Raw genomic sequence first — 21,625 nt, forward strand, 5'->3', positions numbered from 1 at the left:
TCATCGGAATCCTTTTCCCCACGTATTCAGCATGGGGTAAGGCGGTTCACTCTGAACAAAGCGCACACTCTGGCTTCTGTGGTACAAGGATATCATGGCAGTTCCAGAATCAGGGCCTTCCACGATCAAGTCTCTTGTTTCATCAAAGTCTCTTGTTCGGAGGGCCTGATATATAAAACAAAAACGTAGAAAGTTCCTTTCTTCTTCTAAACCGTCTTGGGTGATTCTCCCTGGATCCCCCTCAGCCGGGCTCAGATCCCTCTTCACATTCAACTAGTCTCCCTCAGCCAGGTTTTGACCAATTGTAATTCACTTTATACATGCCAAAGATTTTCGATTATGCACAGGTTTTATTTTGACCCGCTGCAGGACCACTTCGATTTAAATGTCTTTTCTGACCACTCTGTTTCCCTTCAGTGAGATACTCAAGAGAGACCTTTGAATGAGCACCCCTTTGGTGCCAGATTACCCTGTATACGGTATCTGCTTTAGCGTTCAACAGTTCAATCACTCCTTTTGTTTCCAATTCTATGCGCCTCTCATCACGTGTGCTTCATACAGTTTTTTGTGGAAATCTTCATGCAATGTCGCTGTCTGTAACCTTGGTTCAAACATAGGGTGATTTTGTATTGGTTTCTCCGACTCACCGGCTGTGCTTTTTTTACTGGTGCTGATTTCCTGCAGGATCCAAGGACAGTACGAGAGCGGTAATCGCTCTTCTCGGTTTTGCTTATCGACATGGGAGCGCCCAGGATACCTTTGATGTGCAGTACAGGTCTGCTCGGTTTCAGCTTCTTGTTTTGGGCGTCTCCCTTTCCAAGGCTTGTGAAAATAGCGTTTTTTGGAGGTCACGGGTTCTTCCCTCCATGCAATCCTCTCTGGGCTTGCTGCCTTTCCCCTCGTGTTAAATAGCCAACTTGGAATTGCTGCCTCCTCGTGTGCTTGTCCTCGCTCAGTGTGCTTTTGTGCTGCGATTTTATCCGTATGGGGAAGTGTGATGGGAGTCAGGTGTCTGTAATAATATGTAATTGCCTGACTAAGGCATTGGGACATGTCAGTTACGGCACTGGTGTTAGACCATTGTTTCTCATGATGAACTGTCCGTGAGGAAGCGTTTGTGTTGGAAAAGGGGGCTGGAGGGTTGAGTTTCCAAGTATCCTAAGGTGTCACAGGAAAGGGGATACCGTGTCTCACCCTTCGGTGTCCCACTTCCTGAATACCCCCATCCAGGTAATCCTCCTGCACTGGTCCATGATAGGAACTGGTTCCAGTAGCGATAGCCATGTCCTGGCCACCTGGATGACAGATCCCCAGGGACTAGCGGGTGGGACACCCACAGGTTTCTCACACAAGGGCCCAAAGGAAGAAGCGTAGATGCTGTCGAAGAGGGACAATTATCTCTAAGAGGTCCATGCAACAGGGATCTGGCTGGTGGCAGAGAAAAGGGAAACCCAACCATCGAAAGCCACGCAAAAAGGAGACTGTGCACCAGCCAAAGCCACAAGGGAGAGCCGAATGTTGCAGAGCCACCGAAGACAGAACACCGAAGGTAGGGAAATGGTTGGGCTGGCTACTGGGGCTCAACCAACGCTAAATGGATTACAAAGGCACATTTATACATCCCCAGAAGTGGAAAGGGATAACAGAGGAGTTATAGAGCTTGAGACAAACTTTGTGAATAATTCCACGTGGAACAGTACCTGGCAGGAGAGTTCACCAGGTCTGTTCAATTGGACATTCGGTGAAATAGTGACAGAGGTCCCATAGAAACCGTATGCTGGTGTCTGGGATCAATATGAAAATGGGAAAGCCCCACCAGTGCACATCGGGGTGTGGGACCCAGATGCAAGTGGGCAAAGTCAGCAAGGGAAGTGTACAGGGGTGAACGACCCACACAAGCACAAAGTAGTACATAATCAATGGACTGCGAGCCCAAACTAAGTCTGAGAGACCCAGAGAGATTATAGAGGGGTCTGGAACTCAAAGAAAAGAGAACTAGTGAGGGAAAAAATCCAGGAGATGGAGAAACAACCCAGAGAGATATGGGGCTAAAGCAAAAGAGGTGCAAGAAACCCGAATAAGAGGTCAGGGTCCCTTTGCCAAAGAGACACTTTTGGAACTCTATAATACACAATCAAGTCTGGCAGGATAGTGAACCAGACTTGATACCACATTGGTGATCTCGAGATATTTGGAAATTGTGTTTGGTGAACAGGAAGTCCTCAGTCAAGTCTGGCAGGATAGTGAACCAGATGTGGTGCTACATTGGTAACCTGGAGACATTTTGGACCTGTGTTTTGTGAACAGAAAGTCTACAGTCAGGTCTGGCAAGATAGTGAACCAGACCTCATACTAAGTTTATGAGCTGAAGACAGGACAGGGGGCAGGAGGGTCCCCCCTGATATCTGGCAACTGTGTTTTTTATATACATTTCAAAGACCATTTAAGATGGAACAACTTTGAAGTTAAAGATTCATTCATAAGATTTTCGTATCCACAATTGAACTGTATCCAGAATGAGTGACCACCTTCTGGATCAAGAGGACAACCAGATTTCCTTAGTTAACTTAGAGTTTAAGGGACAGAAATAAGTTTGGATGCAGGGCAGTAGACATTTTACTTTATTGGACATCCTGAGAGAGTCCTTAGTATTTTTGTTGTTGGGGCAACCCCTCAAAGAAATAGGGCAAGACAGATGTTTCCTTTTATTTTACCTTTACAAATAAGTCTTTGCCAACAAACATGCCACCACTGTGTCATACTCTTACTTCTGCAACCTTACAGGTGTAATATTCTCCAGTAACGAGTACTATGTTCATACACCCTTGCCCTTTCACGTTATGCCCAGGTCTGCCTCTGCATTTCAAGATAAAGGACTTCAGGGGTTTAACACTATGCATGATGTTCTGTCAATAGAATTAATTATCTATGCTCATTTCTGTTGCACAAGCATCCAATTTATGACTAGAATCCCACTAGCAGCAAAAATGCCTAATATCACTTTGGGCAATAGTATTTCATGAGGACTCTATGGCGTGTGTGATTCTATGTTGGCATGAGCCTGAGCCAAGGATTACATTTAATGGTGCTGAAATTTACAAACCACTGCTGCATTTAAGTTGCATCAACATTTTGTCAATTTGTGAAATTGTGCCTCTCAATACAAAAATGCACTGGGCTTTAAGGAAATGACCCCTCACTTTGTGCTCAATTTGAATGGGAGTCACAGGGCACCATATTTAATATTGCATCTGTATCTTTGTCACATTATCATCCTCCCCTTTGATTCCCAGCCCTTTCCATTGTTATGGGCAGGCTGTGGTGAAGACTCTTGGGAATCCCTCACAGACCACTTCTGGGTTTCGGAATACAGATTGAGTGGTTTCCCTCGGCCCCCAGTGTCTCATAGACCCCTTCTCCTGTCTAGCCACATGTGACGATCACTGGTCTGATAGAAATAGTTGGCCAGCATACCACAGATAGTCTTCATATCACTTTGTTGTTTTCTCGATTGCGATCCCACCATAGGCGGCTCAGAGAGGACATGCCTGCAGTCAGCAAGGTTATTAGGCTAATAAGCAGATCTGCATCCCCTCAATTGCCTCAGCTACTGATGTGCCTTCACACCCAGTTGACCTGGGATGTAGTGATCCAATGGTTGCAACTGCGACAGCAACAGTTCCTTGTGTTGGAGCAAGGAATCCGGTAGGACTGCTGCAGCTCAAGACTCACCCGATTTTGGCCTGAGGGTTCAAGCGTTAAGTGGCTGGTTCTGAAGGTGCTTTCAGAGAGCCATGTGCGTTAGGAGAGTCAAGATTCTTTGGTGCTCTTCCAGGTTCATAGAGATAGACGTGGACAGTGTTTGGGCTGCTTGGGGAGATTAACAGCCCATGTTGGCCCATCATGTCTGGACAGGCACACTATTGTGGGTGACTCCTCTCCTTCATTGCTGTGAATCAAAGTTAACAATAAAGACCCCTGGCTGTGTTCACTGGGATTACTTGGCAAGTCGTGGTGGCACCTGAGCTATTTATACTTACTTTGGAATCCTTTCTTTGAGAAACTGTTGGGACTTTTTGTTGGGTCAGATATAAAATGAACTGCCTATTTCTTGAAAAGTCTTGCTTTTGTTGTGTATTAAACCCTCCACTTTCATGCCAATCAATCCTCCTGGTCATTGAAGAATACTATTCCTTTCGGCATATTATCTCAAATAAAAAATGGTTGTCTTGTGTATATGAAATGGTGGAATAATACTTTGTGTAGTGATGAAAGGTTGATAAGGGCAGCCGTTACATCAATAACAGGTTATTTTCTTTAATAGAAATACATGGAAAGGACTGGATCTACCGAAGACCTTGTTTATCCCCCTTGACCTTCCCTGCATGCACCCTCTCTAGTGGTGTCTGCTGTGACATTCTTGCTCACACCCTACACACATTCTTGTTCACAGGTCTGATTGTGTTTTTGTGATGCTTCTCACATTGTTCATCTGATTGATCCCTTGGTTATTTTTCCTTTGCTCCTTCCTTTCCTTATGGTCATTCCCACGTGTTTAATTGTATGGTTGTAGGGTGCTCAGCTTTACACCCTGTAGAACAGGTTTGTTCCTGGCTGTACGTTGCTTGCAATGTAACCACGTGTCCTTCCCTCTGCTCATATTTCTGAAACTAATGAACACATAGCTACAAAAGAAAGGATAAGGTCTTCAGAAATAATGGTAACACTGCTTTAGCAGGGACACCTGAAAAGCAGCAGATGTACAGGTATTTTTGTTGTTGTTACTTTGGTGCCAACAGAAATGCCTTTCACTGCGTGGATTATTCGTTATGTGTCTTGTTGAACTCTATAATGTTGCATCATGGCAATTTTAGAGTGCTGTTACTAATTGAGTTTTCTCACCACCCATCTGGATGTTAATGTGAGTCTCTCTTTTTCTAATTTTATGTTGTTGCCTTCATTTTCTAGTGAAAGATTAGACGATGGGGCAGGGTCTTTGCACCACTTGCATCTTATGGCAGCTCCCATGCATGTGGGGGTGTCTGTAGACACATTAGTTGTGCCGAGGATTGGAAGACTTGCTTAACCATGCTGTTTAGTTGTCCTTCCTGTGGTACTGATGGCATATTGTTGCAATCTTGACATTTTTCCAAGTGTGTAACTGTCTGATGTGGTTTCTATGCACTTTGCAATTTAGACTGACTGAACATTGGCCGTTTGGAGTTTGTGAGGGGCTGCTGTGAGAACAGCTGCAATGGGCATCTAGGTTTGCCAAGGGTAGGCTGTCTTCTGCTTGAACTGTGAATGCCCACTCCCTTTCTTATTGAGCACCATCAAGGACCCTGATGAGGAACATTTCAAGGGGTGAACCAGATAAAACTATTATTCTTGAAGGTCCAAATTAGAGGGCAGTGAGTAATGTCACATTGTAGAAATGATGCCCAGAGTTTTAAGTTGACTTTTGTAAAATAGCAGGAAATGGGTTATACAGTCTATACAGTGATATCAATAAGGGAGCAGCCAAGTTCCTAATGAGATGCAATTGTCTGAGGTGGGAACGACCTGCCCCGGCATTTGATATTGATGATCTAATTGTGAGGGAATGGTGGCGTTCAGAATGGTTATCTGCACTGTGAGCGTGTAGCAGTAAGACTCAGACACTTGGATAAGTTGATTGGCAAACACGTTTATCAATAACAAAAGCTGGGGTGGTTGGAGGAAATCCTAACTAGCCCTACCTCTAAGAGGGGTTTCCCTGCCGCAACAAAACTAGCTAATGAAACTGTGTCAGAATGTCGAAAGCATAGTTGGCCGTCCTGTGTCCAAATCCCAAGCTATCCCTCACAAGCTAAACTCAATAGAAGGTTCAAAGGGAAATGTCTCTTACTGCTGACCTTCGGCCCGACTTTGTAGCTCACAATCAAAAGTTCCAAAAAGCTGTAATGAAGCACAATAAAAGTTCTACAAGGCTCAAGGGGTTGATTCCCTTTTCCCTGAGTCTTTCCACTTTATCCAATATTGTCTCTGTATTTTTAAGGGTCTGGATAAATCTTTACCTTTACTCATCAGGTCTGACTTTCTGACCCTATAACATGGAAGAATAATCTGGACACCCTTCCTAAGTCATCTAGAGGGTCCCAGCTCCTTGGTGGTCAGACCTGTCTCTCAGGTATTGCGATGAGAAAGAATAGCCTGGTCCTCTCCCAAGTTATGCTCTGATTTTCCTCTCAATTGCTACAGGTCCCAGATCTCTACTCTGTTCCCCTCAGGCCCTGTGAAGAGGAAGAATAGCCTGGTTCTCCCTCCCAAGCTATGCTGCGGATCCCTGACCTTTTCTAAGTACCCTTCCCCTTGGTTGACGCTCATGCCAAGTAGGGTACTTCACATCCTTGGATTCACACTTCTCTTTCTTCACTTACACCCACAGCCTTGGTTTACGCTCATTCCGAGGTTTCTGAGTGTCACTTATATACATAAGCTTTTTATCCATCTTAATTACGGTTTGGGGTTTATGACCCCACCTTGGGTTCAAGGCCCCCTTAACTTGATCTCAATGTTCTCTCTCTCAGATCTCTCTTCACCCCACAGCCTTGGTTTACTCTCCTGCCAACGTCTGTGAGCACCGCCTGTGCATGTAAAGTTAGTATTCATCTTTATTAATGTTTAGGGAGCATTCCCCCAGCATGGGCCCCCTAACCCCTACACTTATTCTCCAAGTTCTTTGTCTGATCTTTCTTCCAGCCACAGCCTTGGTTTACTCCGCTGCCAAGGTCTGTGAGTATACTCCTAGGTATGCAAAGTTTGTATTCCCCTTTATTTGGGTATGTCTTTCTGGTGTGGGTCCCAGACCCCCTTCACTTGGTCACTTTGCTCCTATGGGTATTCCTTCTGTCATTCACTGTGGTCTACAAGCACTCTCTGGGTCTCCCCAACCCTGAAACTAGCCACCCCTGTACCTGTAGCGTTTTGGCCATCTCTCTCCGGTTGCTCATGGGTCTCCTAGGTGCTTCTGCTGTTTTCCTGGCTCAGGGGGACCATCCCCGGTCTTCACATGTCTCGCCTTCAGCTCACTTGTGGTTTCGAGGCACTTGCGCAGCTTCGGTCACTGCCGGATGTTTTCCCTTTCTGCTCCTGATGAGCCGACACTGAAGACACCATTGTTCTGTTACCTCGCTGCCTTTGAATGACAGCAGGCCAATAGGATAACTTGAAAAGCTAGAATGTCCGTCTTCCTTCTTGTCAGTTATCTACATTACTCGCTGCCTCTTCCTCATCCCAGTAGTACTTGTCTGAGATATGCTTCCACAACACGTGTGAACATTGGGATTGGATGGGTTTTGGGAGAAGGTTGGAGAGTCAAAGGGATACCACGTTCTACCGGAATAGCAACTATTCTCAATGTGGTCCTTCCTCCCCATGAGATCCTCCCGCTGTGTACCACCCCCTGGCCTCATGGAAAGGTGCTCCCCCATCTGAAGCAGTGACAATAGCTCAGGATTCGCCACAACACTGATTGATAGAGCACAAGTAGCAGTTTTCTGTTTGGAAAAAACTCGGACTTTCTCACTACGTTCGCTGCGGGATGAGGTGCTTAACAAGAAGGAAGCTGGTATTTCTGATAATTAGCAGAGATTGTTGGTGATCCATAAGTGCTTAATTCCTTTTGTAAGGGTGCAGAAGTAAGGCTAGGGCACGCGCTGGTATGTTTTTGGATATAGACTTTTATTAATAAAAGGAGGGTTGGAAAAAGGCCTCTCTATCCCTAAAGCTAAAAAGGGTTTCCCTACCTCAAAGGAACCTAGCACAATTGTCAGGAAGTCTGAAATAAAGAAGTCTGTCAGTCGTGTCCCAAAAACCTACTTCTGCCTTCTCAAAGGAAAAAGTTTTGTTTGTGTGTTTGAAACAGAAGAATTCCCAGTTTTGCTGCAAGTAGAAAATGATAGAAAAAAGAGATGCAAAATAATGTTTCTAAATGCAAGATTTTAAACCTAGGGTTGTGCTCTTTTCCCTTAGATTTCTTTTTATCCCAAGTTACTGGATAACTCACAAGGAATTGTTTCTTGGCTTCACAGTTCTTATATCTCATCAGCTTGGCATGCTCCGCTATCGAGCACTGGATTTCTTTTATCCGTCTTAGGGTTCTTGACCCTCTTATTGCCAGTCTCTTATATGGCTGCGGGTCCCTGTTAGGCAGAAACCTGTGCAGTTCCCTCTGGGACCACTGCAAAAGATTTAAGACTACAGGTGTTTGGCAGTAAATCCACTTGGTAGCAGTCTGTACCACACAGATTCACTTGGTAGCTGTGGCTGAGCAGTCAGACTTCCCTCAAGAAGAGTTGGGCAGTATACAGAGTATTCACAATAGGTCAAAAGAACACAGTAGAACAAGTAAACACTGACCAGAGCTTGGTGTAAAAGAGATATAATTATTTATTTAAAACCACATCTAGTAAAACACACAGGCACTAATGTTAAGCAGTTCAAAAACACGGTCACTAAAAGATATACACTCCCTTAAAAGAATATTAGACAATTATTAAGTAAAGCCCCACTTATTTTCAGTCAGCGGTGAGCGCTTAACGCAGATGGCACTCTAATAATTCGTTTTAAAAAGGGAGAGAAAAGCAGAGTATAATTTGAAACAGATCCCAACACTTTCACAAGAACACAACAAGAGAGGAAGGCAAAGTAAAACCGTGAAGTTAGAGTTCAGAAGGCCGGATCCACTTTAAGAGGATCAGAACGAAATGTGTCCAAGGTCACACGGTTGAAGTGCACAAAAGTCTTGAAAAGGTTCAGAAAGAGTTGGACCAAAGAAAGGGACCAGTTAGATGGTCAGGGCGGCCAGCCCAGTCCAGAAGGTTAAGGGATTATTATTACCTTGTAGCAATCTTTAAAAAGGGAGGCCTGGCGGACACGGTACCTTAAAGTGGTGAGAATACTCCAGCGGGGGCAGTTGTTCCTGGCAGCGGATGCAAGTCGGTGCTTTGTCCGGGGGAAGAGAGGATCTCATCGGGGAGGAAGACAGGAGTCCGTTGCACTGCCAGGGAAGAAACCAGCCGCAGAGTTCCCAGGTAAAAGGAGCGGTCCTTTTATTCGCGGTCCAGTGGTAAGTGGCTATCCGGTTGCCGGGGTGCTTGGCACACGCAATTCGACCACAAGACGTCCTGGGATGCGAGGAAAAGAAGGTAAACTGGTTGTGCCCACCAGTCAGGAGAAGAAGCCTCTCCAGCCGGGAGATCTTCTCTGTCGTCGGGAAGTGGTGAGTCGGTTCCGCAGGGCTCCATCGGTGGTGTCGTCATGGTAGGTCGGCTCAGCTTCTCCCTCATCGGATTCTCAGGTCCTGTGGCGACTTCTGAAGTTCCAGTCCCCAAAGCCCTGCTTTTATGCAGCATACCTCCATTCACTCAGCCTAGCTGTCAATCAAACATGCTAAGTGGTGAGCCGGCCGGCTCACCACTTGGGCCAATCACAAAAGAGTGCGACTTGAGTTACCAAGGTAACTCAGTCCAAGGTGCCTAAATCCCCTCCCACACCCCCTGTGGTACCCAGACAGAGTGGCACCACTTTTGGAGGCTTCTGCGGAGAAGCCCGCCAAAAGTGGAAAAAAGGGCTCGACTTGGGTTGGAGTCACAGAAGAGAACACAAACGCCATTTTAGAATCGATTCCTGGCAAAAAGTACCAACTGGCGAATTAATATTAAATAAATAAACCGGCGGTATGTTCGAGGCTATGAGAATTAAATAATTAAAGCTGGTAGCCTCGAACAATGGGAAAATCCCATAGGGATATATTCGCGGTCGAATATAAAAAGTAGTATCCACTGCCACCAGCCAAAAGTCGATCAGGGGGGACGGAGACGTGCCCCCTCGACTAACAGACCCCGGGGCAATCAAATTGCCCCGACCAGTACGTCCACAATATGATGGTTTGTACCGGTTTCTGTTAATAATTTGGGACTAGTTAAGCCAATGGCATGCCCTGGGAGACAGTAGTCAGTCCTAGGGTATGGAGTCTATGGTGGGGTGTCACTATGACACCCCTGTGTCACTGCACGGAGGGTGCTGTGTAACACACATAGTAAAAACACATGAGACCCTATGGAGTAAAGGACCCCATAGCCCATAAAACACATAAACAGTCAAAGGAACACCATAAATCATGTCCAAGAGTGGGAGAAAAAGAGTCTCAGTCTTGGCAGGAGAAAAAAACAAACTCCAGAAATCCAGCAAAGCTGCTGGGTACTCACTAGGTTAGGAAATTCAGCCTAAAGAGAGAATTCTCCCTAACACTCCCAGACTCGCCGAAGTGGCTTGGGTCACTCTCCTGCCAAGCCAGTGGATTCTCATGGCTTCTCTTTCAGGGTCCCAGACTCACACTTGTGTTTTATATCCACTTGGTTCACTCTCCTGCCAAACGTATTACTCTTCTGTGTGTTCTTTACTTGCATTTGGGGTCCCAAACCCTCTTATACTCGACCTCTTGTGTGGGTCCCAGACTCGCATTACTTCCTTGTATATGCTTGGTTCACTCTACTGCCAGATGTACCAGTCACTCACGGTCCCATACCCATTGCTTCCCATTCTGTTATTTGGATGTGGGTCCCAGACTTGCACTGCTTCTTTGTATATGCTTGGTTCACTCTCCTGCCAAGTGTACAAGTCACTTAGGGTCCCAGACCCCCTTGTTCCAGATTTATATGGCCTCTCTGGACCTCCTACACCTCCCGGACACCCTGCGTACCAGTTTCCTTTTTTTCTGACAGGTTTCCACGGTTCCCCCTCTGCAAGGCTCTGGCATCATTCGGACTCCCATTGGGGTCTACAGCGGCTATGCAGTCTGAGTCGCCTTCTCCCACACTTTGTCGGCGCTTGGGACACCTGGAGCATTCTCCCGCCTTCCAGCCCGTGACGGCTGTTTTCCTGCACCGCTCCCACAGTTCCCCCTATGAGAAATGCTCTCTGGTCGGCACCCAGCTGATCCGATTTGAAACTCCCACGCAAGATAGTTGTACTTCATCAGGCCAGTCGCCTGTGGTAAGAAGCTAGACCACACACTCGGCCTCTCCCGGGTGATCTTCGGCCTTGCATTGATCATCCTCTTCACAGTACCAGTTTCCATATTATGTCTGAAACACTTTATCTTTTGGTCTGTCAGTCTTGTGATGTTTGTTAGTTTGACTGATTTGGCAACAAAATACATCAACCCTATCTAAAGAGGTGCAAGGAGGAGTTAGGGTTCAGTTTATGCGGGTGCGGGGGGGTCATACCTTGTTCTCCGATAATGGTGGTCCCCAATCCCATAGAGGGATTCATTCTCCATGTGATCCTCTCTCGGTGCACCACCACCAGAGGGATTATTGCATTCTGCACGCACCACCCTGGCCCCATCAGAAAGGTCTCTCTCTAGAGGAGAAGGGATGACATCCTCAGATTCGTCACACTTCCAAATCATGGTTGCCTTTGTTCCGTTGACACCCAGTGGTACCGGATCTATCACCATTGCTTTTTCCCCTGCATTTTTTCACAACATTATTATGGGGGGTGTTGGGTTAGGGAATAAAAAAAAACATTTAAGTGTAGGGGTAGGGCTGGGGCTGTAGAGGCGGGTATTGGGGGGGGAAATGCCCCTCATCGAAATTCAGCAAGAAATGCGGGGAAATGGCCCTTGTGAGTTTGCCTCACTATGAGCTGTACCAGGTCACAAAGTGGGCCATCATTTGGGTATCCTCTGCATAGGTGATAAAACCTAAGATAAGCTGCCAAGATGGCACATTGCAAATTAAAATGAACGGCGCAATTCTTATGTATCACACATTTTATAAATGTGACGTGGGAGGTAAAAGCAGTGCATGCCAGATGGATAGCACCCTGTGCCAATATGGTGAAGCCAACTTTTTCAGTCCATTAAAGAAAGCACCCTGTGATGGGCAAACGTGTGAAAACCAGGATTGGTCCAGAGAAGTCCAGGGCCAAGGGCCATGTTATCCCCTGGATTAGCCTCTGCGTTTGATCGATCTGAAATATTAATCTGACAAATGCAAAGGCATGACTGGATTTGCAGTTTCTGGCCCAGGCCCAATGTACTGCCAGGCTCTGATGTGGCCAGGTCATTTAAGTCCAGAGGCTTTATGCTTTGTGCACGCATCCTTCACAGCTGGATAATCACTTATCAGACACTGTTCACATGATCGTTGGCTGCAGGGATAAGGGAAAAAACAATTTTCAAGGTGCAGAGTCAAACAGGGATGCTTCTGAAAATGTAGATTGTAGGCATCGAAGTCTCCCAAGGAACGCAGCTCAAGAAGTGAGAAAGAGACAGGGGGTGTGAGCCGGTCCCACAAAACTGGGCAGCATGTAAACGGCGAATTGGGTAACCCTTGATCTAGTGATTGCCCATCATTTTTCCTTAATCTAAGACTAGCGTATAAGGCAACGCTTCCAAAGCAAACACTGTGCACTTCAGGAGAGTCTTTGCTACCATGACTCAGGATTGCCTGAACATGTGGGAAGTTCCTGCACCAATCGCGAGATGGCCTCTGTTTGAGATAGCACTATGCAGACTTGCATAGGACAAATATTCCCTATCAAGCATCTTAATTTCTATACATTTAAACGATGAATTGATGGAAGGATTGTGTAAGGGGTTTCAGATCTCCGTCCGCAGCACATTAGCCAGTTGCTGCACCATATCGTTTTTCCAATTAAGTGGGCTCTGCTATTCAGCATGACCTTGCTGCCCTGCGCAATTTTCTACTTGGAGGACATTATCTTAATGTATTGACATGGACAGGGGGCAGAAATTCAAGTTCCAAGTTTCTAGCCAGCCATAAAAAGTCACTTTCTGTCTTAATTCTATACATACAGACAGCACAACATTTCTTACTTTCCCAGAATAAAATATCACTAGTCAATGACTAGTGGCGAGTGCAGATTTTGCACCCAGGCCTGGGATTAACAACATATTTCAGCAGTGTAGTGTTTGGGGATTCCACAGGAAACGTGTGATGCCCGTGGCAAACCCTAGGTTACTGCAGGAGCCTAGTCCATTTATCTCCCACTTTCTTTACGAATGTTACCTTCAAGCTGAACCTACCACCATTGTACAGCTCACCCACCACCTATTAAGATCGGACTCCCTAGTTGGCTCCACATCACAAATTCTCCTGGAGTATAGGGTAGGTCCGCACCCACGTGCCTCCGTGGCCTGGATCCTGCTAGACAACTGCTACTCACAGGATAAAACCTGTGGACCTCAAACAACTTGCAGGACAATAAGGAATATCCAGTTCCAGGGGGACATGTGGAAGAGCACCTAGAGGTCTATACCACTACAAATCTCACTGCGGGTGCACTGCTATGATGGATGGATTGCTCTATTCCTGGAGGCACGGTGGTCTGCTCAGATGCCAGATTGTACGCTCTGCCTTAGCTCCCCATACCTGTTTATTCAGTAGTGAATGCAGTCTTGGAATGTTCACTAATCAATAAAGCTGTATTGGAAACTATAATTATCTTGAACCCTCCCAAAAGCAGATTTGGAAATGGAGACCATCTAGCTGTCTTAACGTCCTCTTCAGTGAGGCAATTCTCATTTGCCATGAGGAACTGTTCAGGTAAGTAACTATACCATTGTATTATTTGTGATATAACGATGATCTATGAAATTGCCTAAATCGTGAGTGAATTTTATGGACAGGTACTTTTTTATTGTTCATTTACTTTAGCCATGAATGCTAACTTGATACTCACAAACCTGGGGAATGAGTCATAGTAAAGCAATACCAACATTGTCACTTCGTTGAACACGCAAGCTGTACCAAACATAATGCCACTATTGGATCTTTGTCGAAAGGTTATAGTTGTGCCTTTGGGTAAATTTGGAAGTACTTACTTGTGGTAAGCTTTGGTCTTTTGCCTTTTTGTTTTTAGCCAAAGGATGAGAACTATCGAAGCCTACCACGAGATACCAGCGGTTGGTCTAACCAATTTCAGCGTGAAAATGCACGTTCGTCATTAAGTGCCACTCATCCGATGGTAGACAAGTGGCTTGAGCGGCAAGAACAGGTAACACGTTCTTAATATAGTGTTGTTTATTTATGCACCACATTGGTTTAGAATGTTGGAGCATGCCTAATTTTTTGTGTGGTGATAAATATTTTACACGCTTTTGTGTAATTGAGAATAATTCTCTTTTGCAGCACTTCTAGCTTCTGCTGTTCAATCGTAAAATCATTAATTGAATCAATCGGCTACTCATTTTTTGGCCGTTTTCACTGCACTTAGTAACCAATACATTAGATGCGCATTCAGCCTTTAGTCATTCGGGAAACTAAAGACTCGTCTACCAAGACCTCACCAAGCAGTCAGCCGCTCACACATTCACTCGTCTGTGGCATTTCCCGCCTTATCCTCATACTTCCCACCTCATGCATTCCTTTCTATTCCTCCCATCTTTCTCGCAACCCATTTTCGCAAGATGCACTCCCTCCACATGTTTGGAATGGCTCTGTGCCTCCAACTCAACTGTACAAAGACATTTCTGTCACCGGTGGGACTCCGTTCATATCCCTTGCGTTTAACCACCAATGCACCTTTGTGTGCTGCTGGCAGCTACTTCTCTGGAATTTCGGTTTCTCAATCATGGTGACACCAATTCCATATTGTAGGGAATAGTCTGTAAAAACATGTCTGCGGACCAAGGATGTCTTAGTATCTTCATTGGGGCCGATGCCGAATTGCAACCAATTCTCAGAATTTTTAAAAATGCAAATTCTCTAACAAATGGAACAGTTATGAAGCGGAAAACCTTCCCCCAATTGAACTAGATGAACCAAGGCCAATTCTGATCTGACCAGATAGTCTATTCTGTACGCAATACACCATGTTTGATAAATCCATGTAACCAATCGTCTCAGCAAGAGCTTAGTTGTTTACACTAGAGCACGATGAGCTAAAAGGTAATGTAATCATGCTGAAAGTTCCAGGTAGCCGAATTGTGGGAATTTATTTAACAAAAATGTAAAAACTCAGTCAAAATGGTTTTACTGTAGATATTTCAGGAAGCTGTTAGAAAAACGTTTTCAGCACAGATTCATAACTATGCAGATCGATAGTATGACCTTGATTTATGGATATTGATGGTTGAGATGTAGCTCATGCATTCTAATGCAATATTTCATGTGTTGTCTGTCTCTGTGGGGAAAACGGCAAACAAAAGAAAATTGCGATGTCTTGAAGGATTTGAAGCCTACTATGCCATTATATAAAGGTAACAAACAAGTATAATTAGGATTTGCCCCACCCCAAAGTGGGAAGTGCAGCCAAAACTGCTAGTTAACATCCCTTCTCCATGGGACCGCAAGCAACCCAAGACATGCTTATTGGGCATTGCCAGCGAGGTGTAGCCTTGGACTCTATGCATAGGCACACCTGTCCCACTAAGGGTGACTGTAGCAAAGCAGGAGAGTGATGGCTGGAAGCTTTTGAATGAATCGTAACCTCTGGCATTGCTCGGGGCAACCCTATAGACCAAATTTGTTTCAGCTACACCAAGGCTGTCCATAAGGTGAAAGACTGTATGAATCACAAGCTTTGTCCCACCACATAAGTCATGGTCTAGCATAAAATGCTTGGTCGCAGCCCTTCTGCATAAGACCACAAGCAACCCATGAAACACTTCAACTCAACTGGTGACACCCAATGAGGCTGAAACATAACTTGGGTCTAGGCCGGACAGGCTCAGGACCCAAGTCTGAGCATACCCATTCTATTCGAGGCGGCTTAAAGCCAAACAAAAGAGGTGATGGCTGGAAGGTTGAGAATTAATCTTGGCCTCTGGCATAGCTCTGTGCAACCCTCGAGGCCATCGTTTTTCAGCCTGCCCTGCAATTCCAGAATGTTAAAGACCATCATATGCAAATCAGGCTTGTTCCCTCCCATAAAAGGCCATGCCAGCCCAAACTGCTAGGCAACCCAGGAAAATAGTATTGAAAACTAAAAAGGTGAGATCGCGCCTGGTTTCACATATGTTTTCTAGTAACCTTTTAAGATAAAAAATGATGGACCTAACGTTTTTTTCTTTTTAGTTTCTCAAACAAAATCAGTATATTTCAGGAACTTCGTTCTTTGTGGATAAACATTACCGTTCTGTGTAATTCGGTTGCAATTCACGCCATCTTCCAGGAAATAGTTCCCTGTCTTCTGAAGCTCAAATCATTGCCTATTGGTGAAAGCTACGAGCGTTGTACACTTCATTGTTAATCAATTTCTGTATGTTGCAAATGTCAACTCTAAGTATGTACTTGCTGTGTTTTTGTATCCAAATTTGAATTTGCGATTATTCAGAGGAAATGACAAAGCACTCAAGTTGATTAGACTTGGGGACCTAAAGGTTACTTTCTTTTTCTACAAGAACTAATAATTAGCTATTGTACAATCCTACACTGAATGTTTTTCTGATACTTCAAAGAAACTAATCAATGTTATATGCAAATCACAATTTCAAGTCCTTTTTTGCATATTAGGCTATGAATTTTTCAAAAATACAAATTAAGCATTGTTTTATTCTTGCGCAATAAAATCCATCTTAAATTAAACCGATGCTAGTTCTGACCAAAGTTTTTTTTTTTTTAAAGCTGTAATTGACTCAAGTGCTTTCGGGAAATGATTTTCCATTGGAAGGAAAGAAAAATTGTGTATTCCATTATTATTGGCCTGCATTGACCAAGCTTTCACACAATGTTGGGAAACACATGTTGACAGCTCTCTAGTATTTTTCAGTTTTGGACCTAGTCAGACCATTGGTTCAAAGGATCACCCGGACAAGAATGCATTTTGTCTTTTGTAAATGAAGCTTATATTCTTAAAAAACATTGGAAGGCAATACAGTGGCGCCGGGTGTCTCTTTCTAAAGATAGTCATGCCGCACATCTTCTGGATTCCTCTTGCATTGAACGGCTTGAGTTCTCCCTGCTGAAGGCACTGCTAAATTTCTTTTTATGCTTTGTATGCTGTGCTTGATGTGTTGAATCGCTCACATGACAACATACAGTGTGTCTGCTCTACTCTCTACCACTGCTGATAACTGTTGTGGCCTCTTTGGCAGTTTAAGTGTGGCCCAAAAAACGAAGCTGCAAATGCTATGGTTAAAATGACAGTTGTTCTGCATCTATGTACTTCCTATCGTAACTGACCGCTTGCAGACAGACAAACTGCTGCAAACTGTAGAACCAAACTCTTGTCTATCTCATCTATGGTTAAACAGTGACCAATTTAAGGCTTGGATTAGGTTGTCCACCAAGTCTCTAATGGCAGAGAAAATGAAAAGAAAACATTAGGCAAATTTTGTCATGTGGGCTACATCGTCATATTATAGCCAAACTATATTTGACTCTTAATCTTTCAAAATGAGAATGCAATAACTATTCCTGTGTGTTCTCAGTAGAGGTAGTTTACTAATAAAGTAAAAAATCATACAGAACAAAATGAAAATGCTTTTCATCCAAAAAATATATTTAGTGAATGTCAAATGTAATGGAGGGGTGGAAGTCCCCAGTCCTAAACTGGACAAACATGCCGTGAAATCCCACGCCCAATAACGGAAGAGTCAAGGTAATTGATAAAGGCCTGTGTTAACAATCTCGATGAAACAGGGACAGGAGCAAATATGAAATGTCTCCACGCGCTCATCCTTCTCAAGCTTGACAACAGTTTAAGAATAAAAAATACGTCACAACGTTTCATTACACTCTTCATTTAAAAAAATCTACGGGAAGGTGGATTGGTTAAGGGATTTGTCTACATGTAGGACCAATAAGGATTCGTTTTGTCATTGGTCATGTGCTATCTGACGGCTCCACCCAAGACCACCCTTGAATTTCTTATAGGTAAAAATACATAATCACAACACAAACAATTGGCTAATGCAAGAGGTGCAAGACATCAGCACAAGAGCAACAATCGTGGTAGGGGGTACGGCATCATGGTACTGCTTTTCTCAATTAATAAGACACCATCTCTGATTTCCTAGGCCACAAGCTTGGACATTTAGATTTGAACTTGGTTTGTCTTGTATCTTTGTTCTGGGAACTTGAGGGGAGTGAAGGCCTTGGCCTATCAGAGGCAGGAGCTAATGAATAGCGACTGTTCCCCAACCATAAGTCACGTGTGATGAGACCACATTTTGGATTAATCTGCTTGACTTTTAGTAGGATTTTAGCCCATATTAATGCAGTGTCTTTACCATTCCTGTTCACTAGAGACTTGTTCGAGCTACTTTTCTTTCAATATTAATCCTTAATGAGCACCTGGCTTTCAAGGGTTGTTCGTTTCTTTACTTAATCTAAGAGAAATGTATCTTATGCTTGGGAATATGATCTTTTGTTCTCTTTGTTGCCAGACCAAATCTCCCTTTTCTACTGCAACCTTGGCAGTTGTGCAGCTATTGGCTGGTCTGCTCAGCTCTGTATCACCAGATGATTCTGTGAGTCGAAACTCGCTGTAGCCAAAATGGCCACTTGTTACTGTTGCATTTCTGCGTTAAGCAACCTTTATATGTATTCTTATGCGTCTTGCGTTTCAGCGTATCCATTGATTGTTTTTTAGTATCTATTGAATGCAGGTAACATTCTTCGTGTCTAAATGCAGTTTTTACCTAGTGTATCTTTATGGTGAGTGCATATCTGCTTTGTGTCTAATGCGTCTACGCGTGTCATTTTAGCAGTGATGGCACTTGCTCTCGTCATCTTTGGTTACTGCATGTTCCTTTCTTCTTGAGCTTGCCAATTCATCTCTTCTTCGATTGATCCAGGATAAGGTTGGTAAGGTTGCCTTAGTGAATAGCGTCTTTTGTACTTGCAATATGGCGGTGGAGAATGGGTAGATGCCATAATTGATGCGCTCCTTTTGTTCCTATGATGTAGAGATGGGGTGGGGCTGACATTATGAATGATGCTTCATCTGCCTCTGGACAAAAACATTGTAAAAAATCAGTTAACCATAAAGTACGACGTCTGGATTCATCACTGGAGCCTGATTCAATTAATTACAAAAATAATTAATTCTATCAATATATATTCAAAAAACGTTAAGAGCACAATGTGTTGGCGTTCTATTTTGAAATCGAAAATGATATGCCGGCACAAATGAATTTCCATGCACTGTGATAATGTGTACCTTATTCTAACTCATCAAAAATCTGCTAACACCTGTCCCACATGTTATCCATGATCAAATGTTGCACATTTCTGACACTAGCAATGAGGAGCACCATGCTCTGTGACTTTACATAAGGATTGTAGGTCCATAAGGAAAGCTCTGAGGTTCTATATATGTTTCAAAAATACTTTCTCATTTTATCTCACAAAAAGTCTTCTATTGGTAAACTATGTAGATAATTCTTCACAATTTTAGACATGTGTTCTATTAATATGAGGGCATGAACCGAATTCCAACACGGCTGCCAAAAGAACACAGAATGAAAAACAATTCTAAATTGTAAGAGAGATTTATGGGGCAACAATTAATGCAGAGAGTTCGTTCTCCTCCCCCCAAATATTTTTGGGTTCTTCACTAATGCTGTTTTTGACTCATTGAATACCAATCCTATCCCTCACCCCTTTGTTATATGCAAGCCAAGAATCAGGCTGGTGTGCAGAAAGAATATATATGTATTATTTAGTAGACAAAATCAATCTCACACAAGAATGATCACTATACACACCACCTCACTCCATGGCCCAAATGCTTTTCTTTCCTGACAATTCACTTTTCACATACATTGAAAACACCAGTTGTTTTAGGATAACAAAGATCACAGACTCTTTAACCCAACAACATGATCACTTTTCCTTCTTGGTTTCTTTTACAACCTAGTTAAATAGAAGCACAGGTCTATAGACTACTTCATATATGTAGGTCACTAACAAATACCAAATAGATTGCGAATGGTCTGACTTTAAAAAATATTTAATGCTTTTCTATTTGGCAACAGAATATACATGTGCAGCCTTCTTATTTTCTTGCCATTGTGAGCAACCTGAGGATGTCCTCACTTCTTTTTCCCCGGTATCCTTTTCTCGGGAGGCCAGGGAAAGGCCATCATTTTTTGGATCCTGACACTGGGGGTGGATATTCTAGGGAGAGTCAACTGGATGAGTCTTGGGGAGTAGGGAGAGGATGTCCTTAGGTGAGACATGGTATCCCCCATTTCCCTTTCACAACAAACTCTCAATCCCTCAAGCCTTTATAGACTTTTTTCAGCCCTTTCCCTAGTATTCCCCAAAACACTCCAATAGACTACTGGGACGAAGAAGAGGACCACTAGAACAACACATCCTAATTTTTGTAATGCAGACACATATCGTCCCCAGCCAAGTACTGAGATGAGGAGAACTACCGCTTTAGTGGTGAACGGTCCAGTCCTTTTTGGAAATAGGCATTGAGGCCAGAACTTTAAAAGCCCAAATCAAGAGAGAAATGAAGTCAGCTGTGGTATAATGCCAACAAACTGCTGGGTGCCGGCAGACCTCTCCGGTGTGGCGTGAGGAGCGCTTGAGACCAATGGAAAGTGCAGAGTTTATGCAGTGGGAAGCAAGGGTGTACAGGACTGTGGAGGCCGGTAGTAAGCCGCAGGAAGGAGATTGGCATGACTGAAGGAAGCGGTTGTGTGAATCCTGAGTCACAGATGAAGCACTGCTGGGCGATTGCAAGCCACAGAAGGCCGCTGGGAGAAGATGCGAGGAACCGCATGGGTAGAAAGAAACCCATGGCAGCAGAGGACCTTGCAAGAAGCTGTAAGTCTGACCAGTGAGTGCAACCAAAATGGGGAACACCGGGCTCGCAGGCTATGATAGAAATTAAGTAATGTACATTAAATTAAATGAAAGCATGCATTGCTATTTGAATGAAAGCTAATATAAGTAATTTTGAATACCGAATGAAATGAAAGCAAGCTGTGAACACTCTTGAATCTTGAGCGGAATTAAAGGAAGATTGTGAATCTTACTGAAGGGAAGTTTGTGAACTTTATTGAAATGAAGTATCGCATTATATGAATAACCAAGCATTGGCAATAGCCAAAATACAAGCAACTGTATTACTTGAGAAACAAGTGTTAACAAAGCCAAGCGAACGCAGAGTTGTACTGTATAAGAAATGCAACATTAGCCAAAGCCAAAAGAGCGCAAGGAACTTTGTTATAAAGAAACACACATTGGCAAGAGCCAAGGAAACATAAAAAAGAGTAAAAAGTGCATGGTGGTCTACCAAGCCACGGTATCGTGCCAGGAGAGTGTGACACATGTGAATGAAGCAAGCATCACTGTTAAGAAGAAGCAGTGAGCTGGTGTTGATGGAAAAGCAGTCAAGAAGGGGAACCAGTAGCGTGACCTGTAATAGATGGACGTGTGGTCAGACAACTGCGCATAGGCCGGATAACCCTGAATGGAAAAGCCACTGAAAACAACAGTAAAAACGTTTGTGTTTTGCTATAACCGTTTAGGTGATTTTGATGTCAAGTGTTTTTTTGAAAGCTGGGAGGAAGGGAACCCCTGTGCTTTGTGAATTATTCTGAACTTGGGGAAGCTGATCACAAGCCAAGAGCTTGAAGAAGCTCTGAACTTTA

General features: G+C 43.9%; 1 protein-coding gene across 8 annotated transcripts in view; it reads left to right on the forward strand.

Moving 5' to 3' along the window:
- The window catches only part of PARD3 (par-3 family cell polarity regulator), a 2,149,932-nt gene that overhangs the window by 899,091 nt on the left and 1,229,216 nt on the right, over positions 1 to 21,625 (forward strand). For all 8 annotated transcript variants that reach the window (XM_069648049.1, XM_069648048.1, XM_069648046.1 and 5 more), the window contains exon 5: positions 13,933 to 14,067. In XM_069648049.1, coding sequence (XP_069504150.1) covers positions 13,933 to 14,067 — 135 coding nt within the window. The remainder of the gene's footprint in view (positions 1 to 13,932; positions 14,068 to 21,625) is intronic.

Source organism: Ambystoma mexicanum, chromosome 2q (genome assembly GCF_040938575.1).
Source record: "Ambystoma mexicanum isolate Mex_15411 chromosome 2q, UKY_AmexF1_1, whole genome shotgun sequence".
NCBI classification, from domain to species: Eukaryota; Metazoa; Chordata; class Amphibia; order Caudata; family Ambystomatidae; genus Ambystoma; species Ambystoma mexicanum.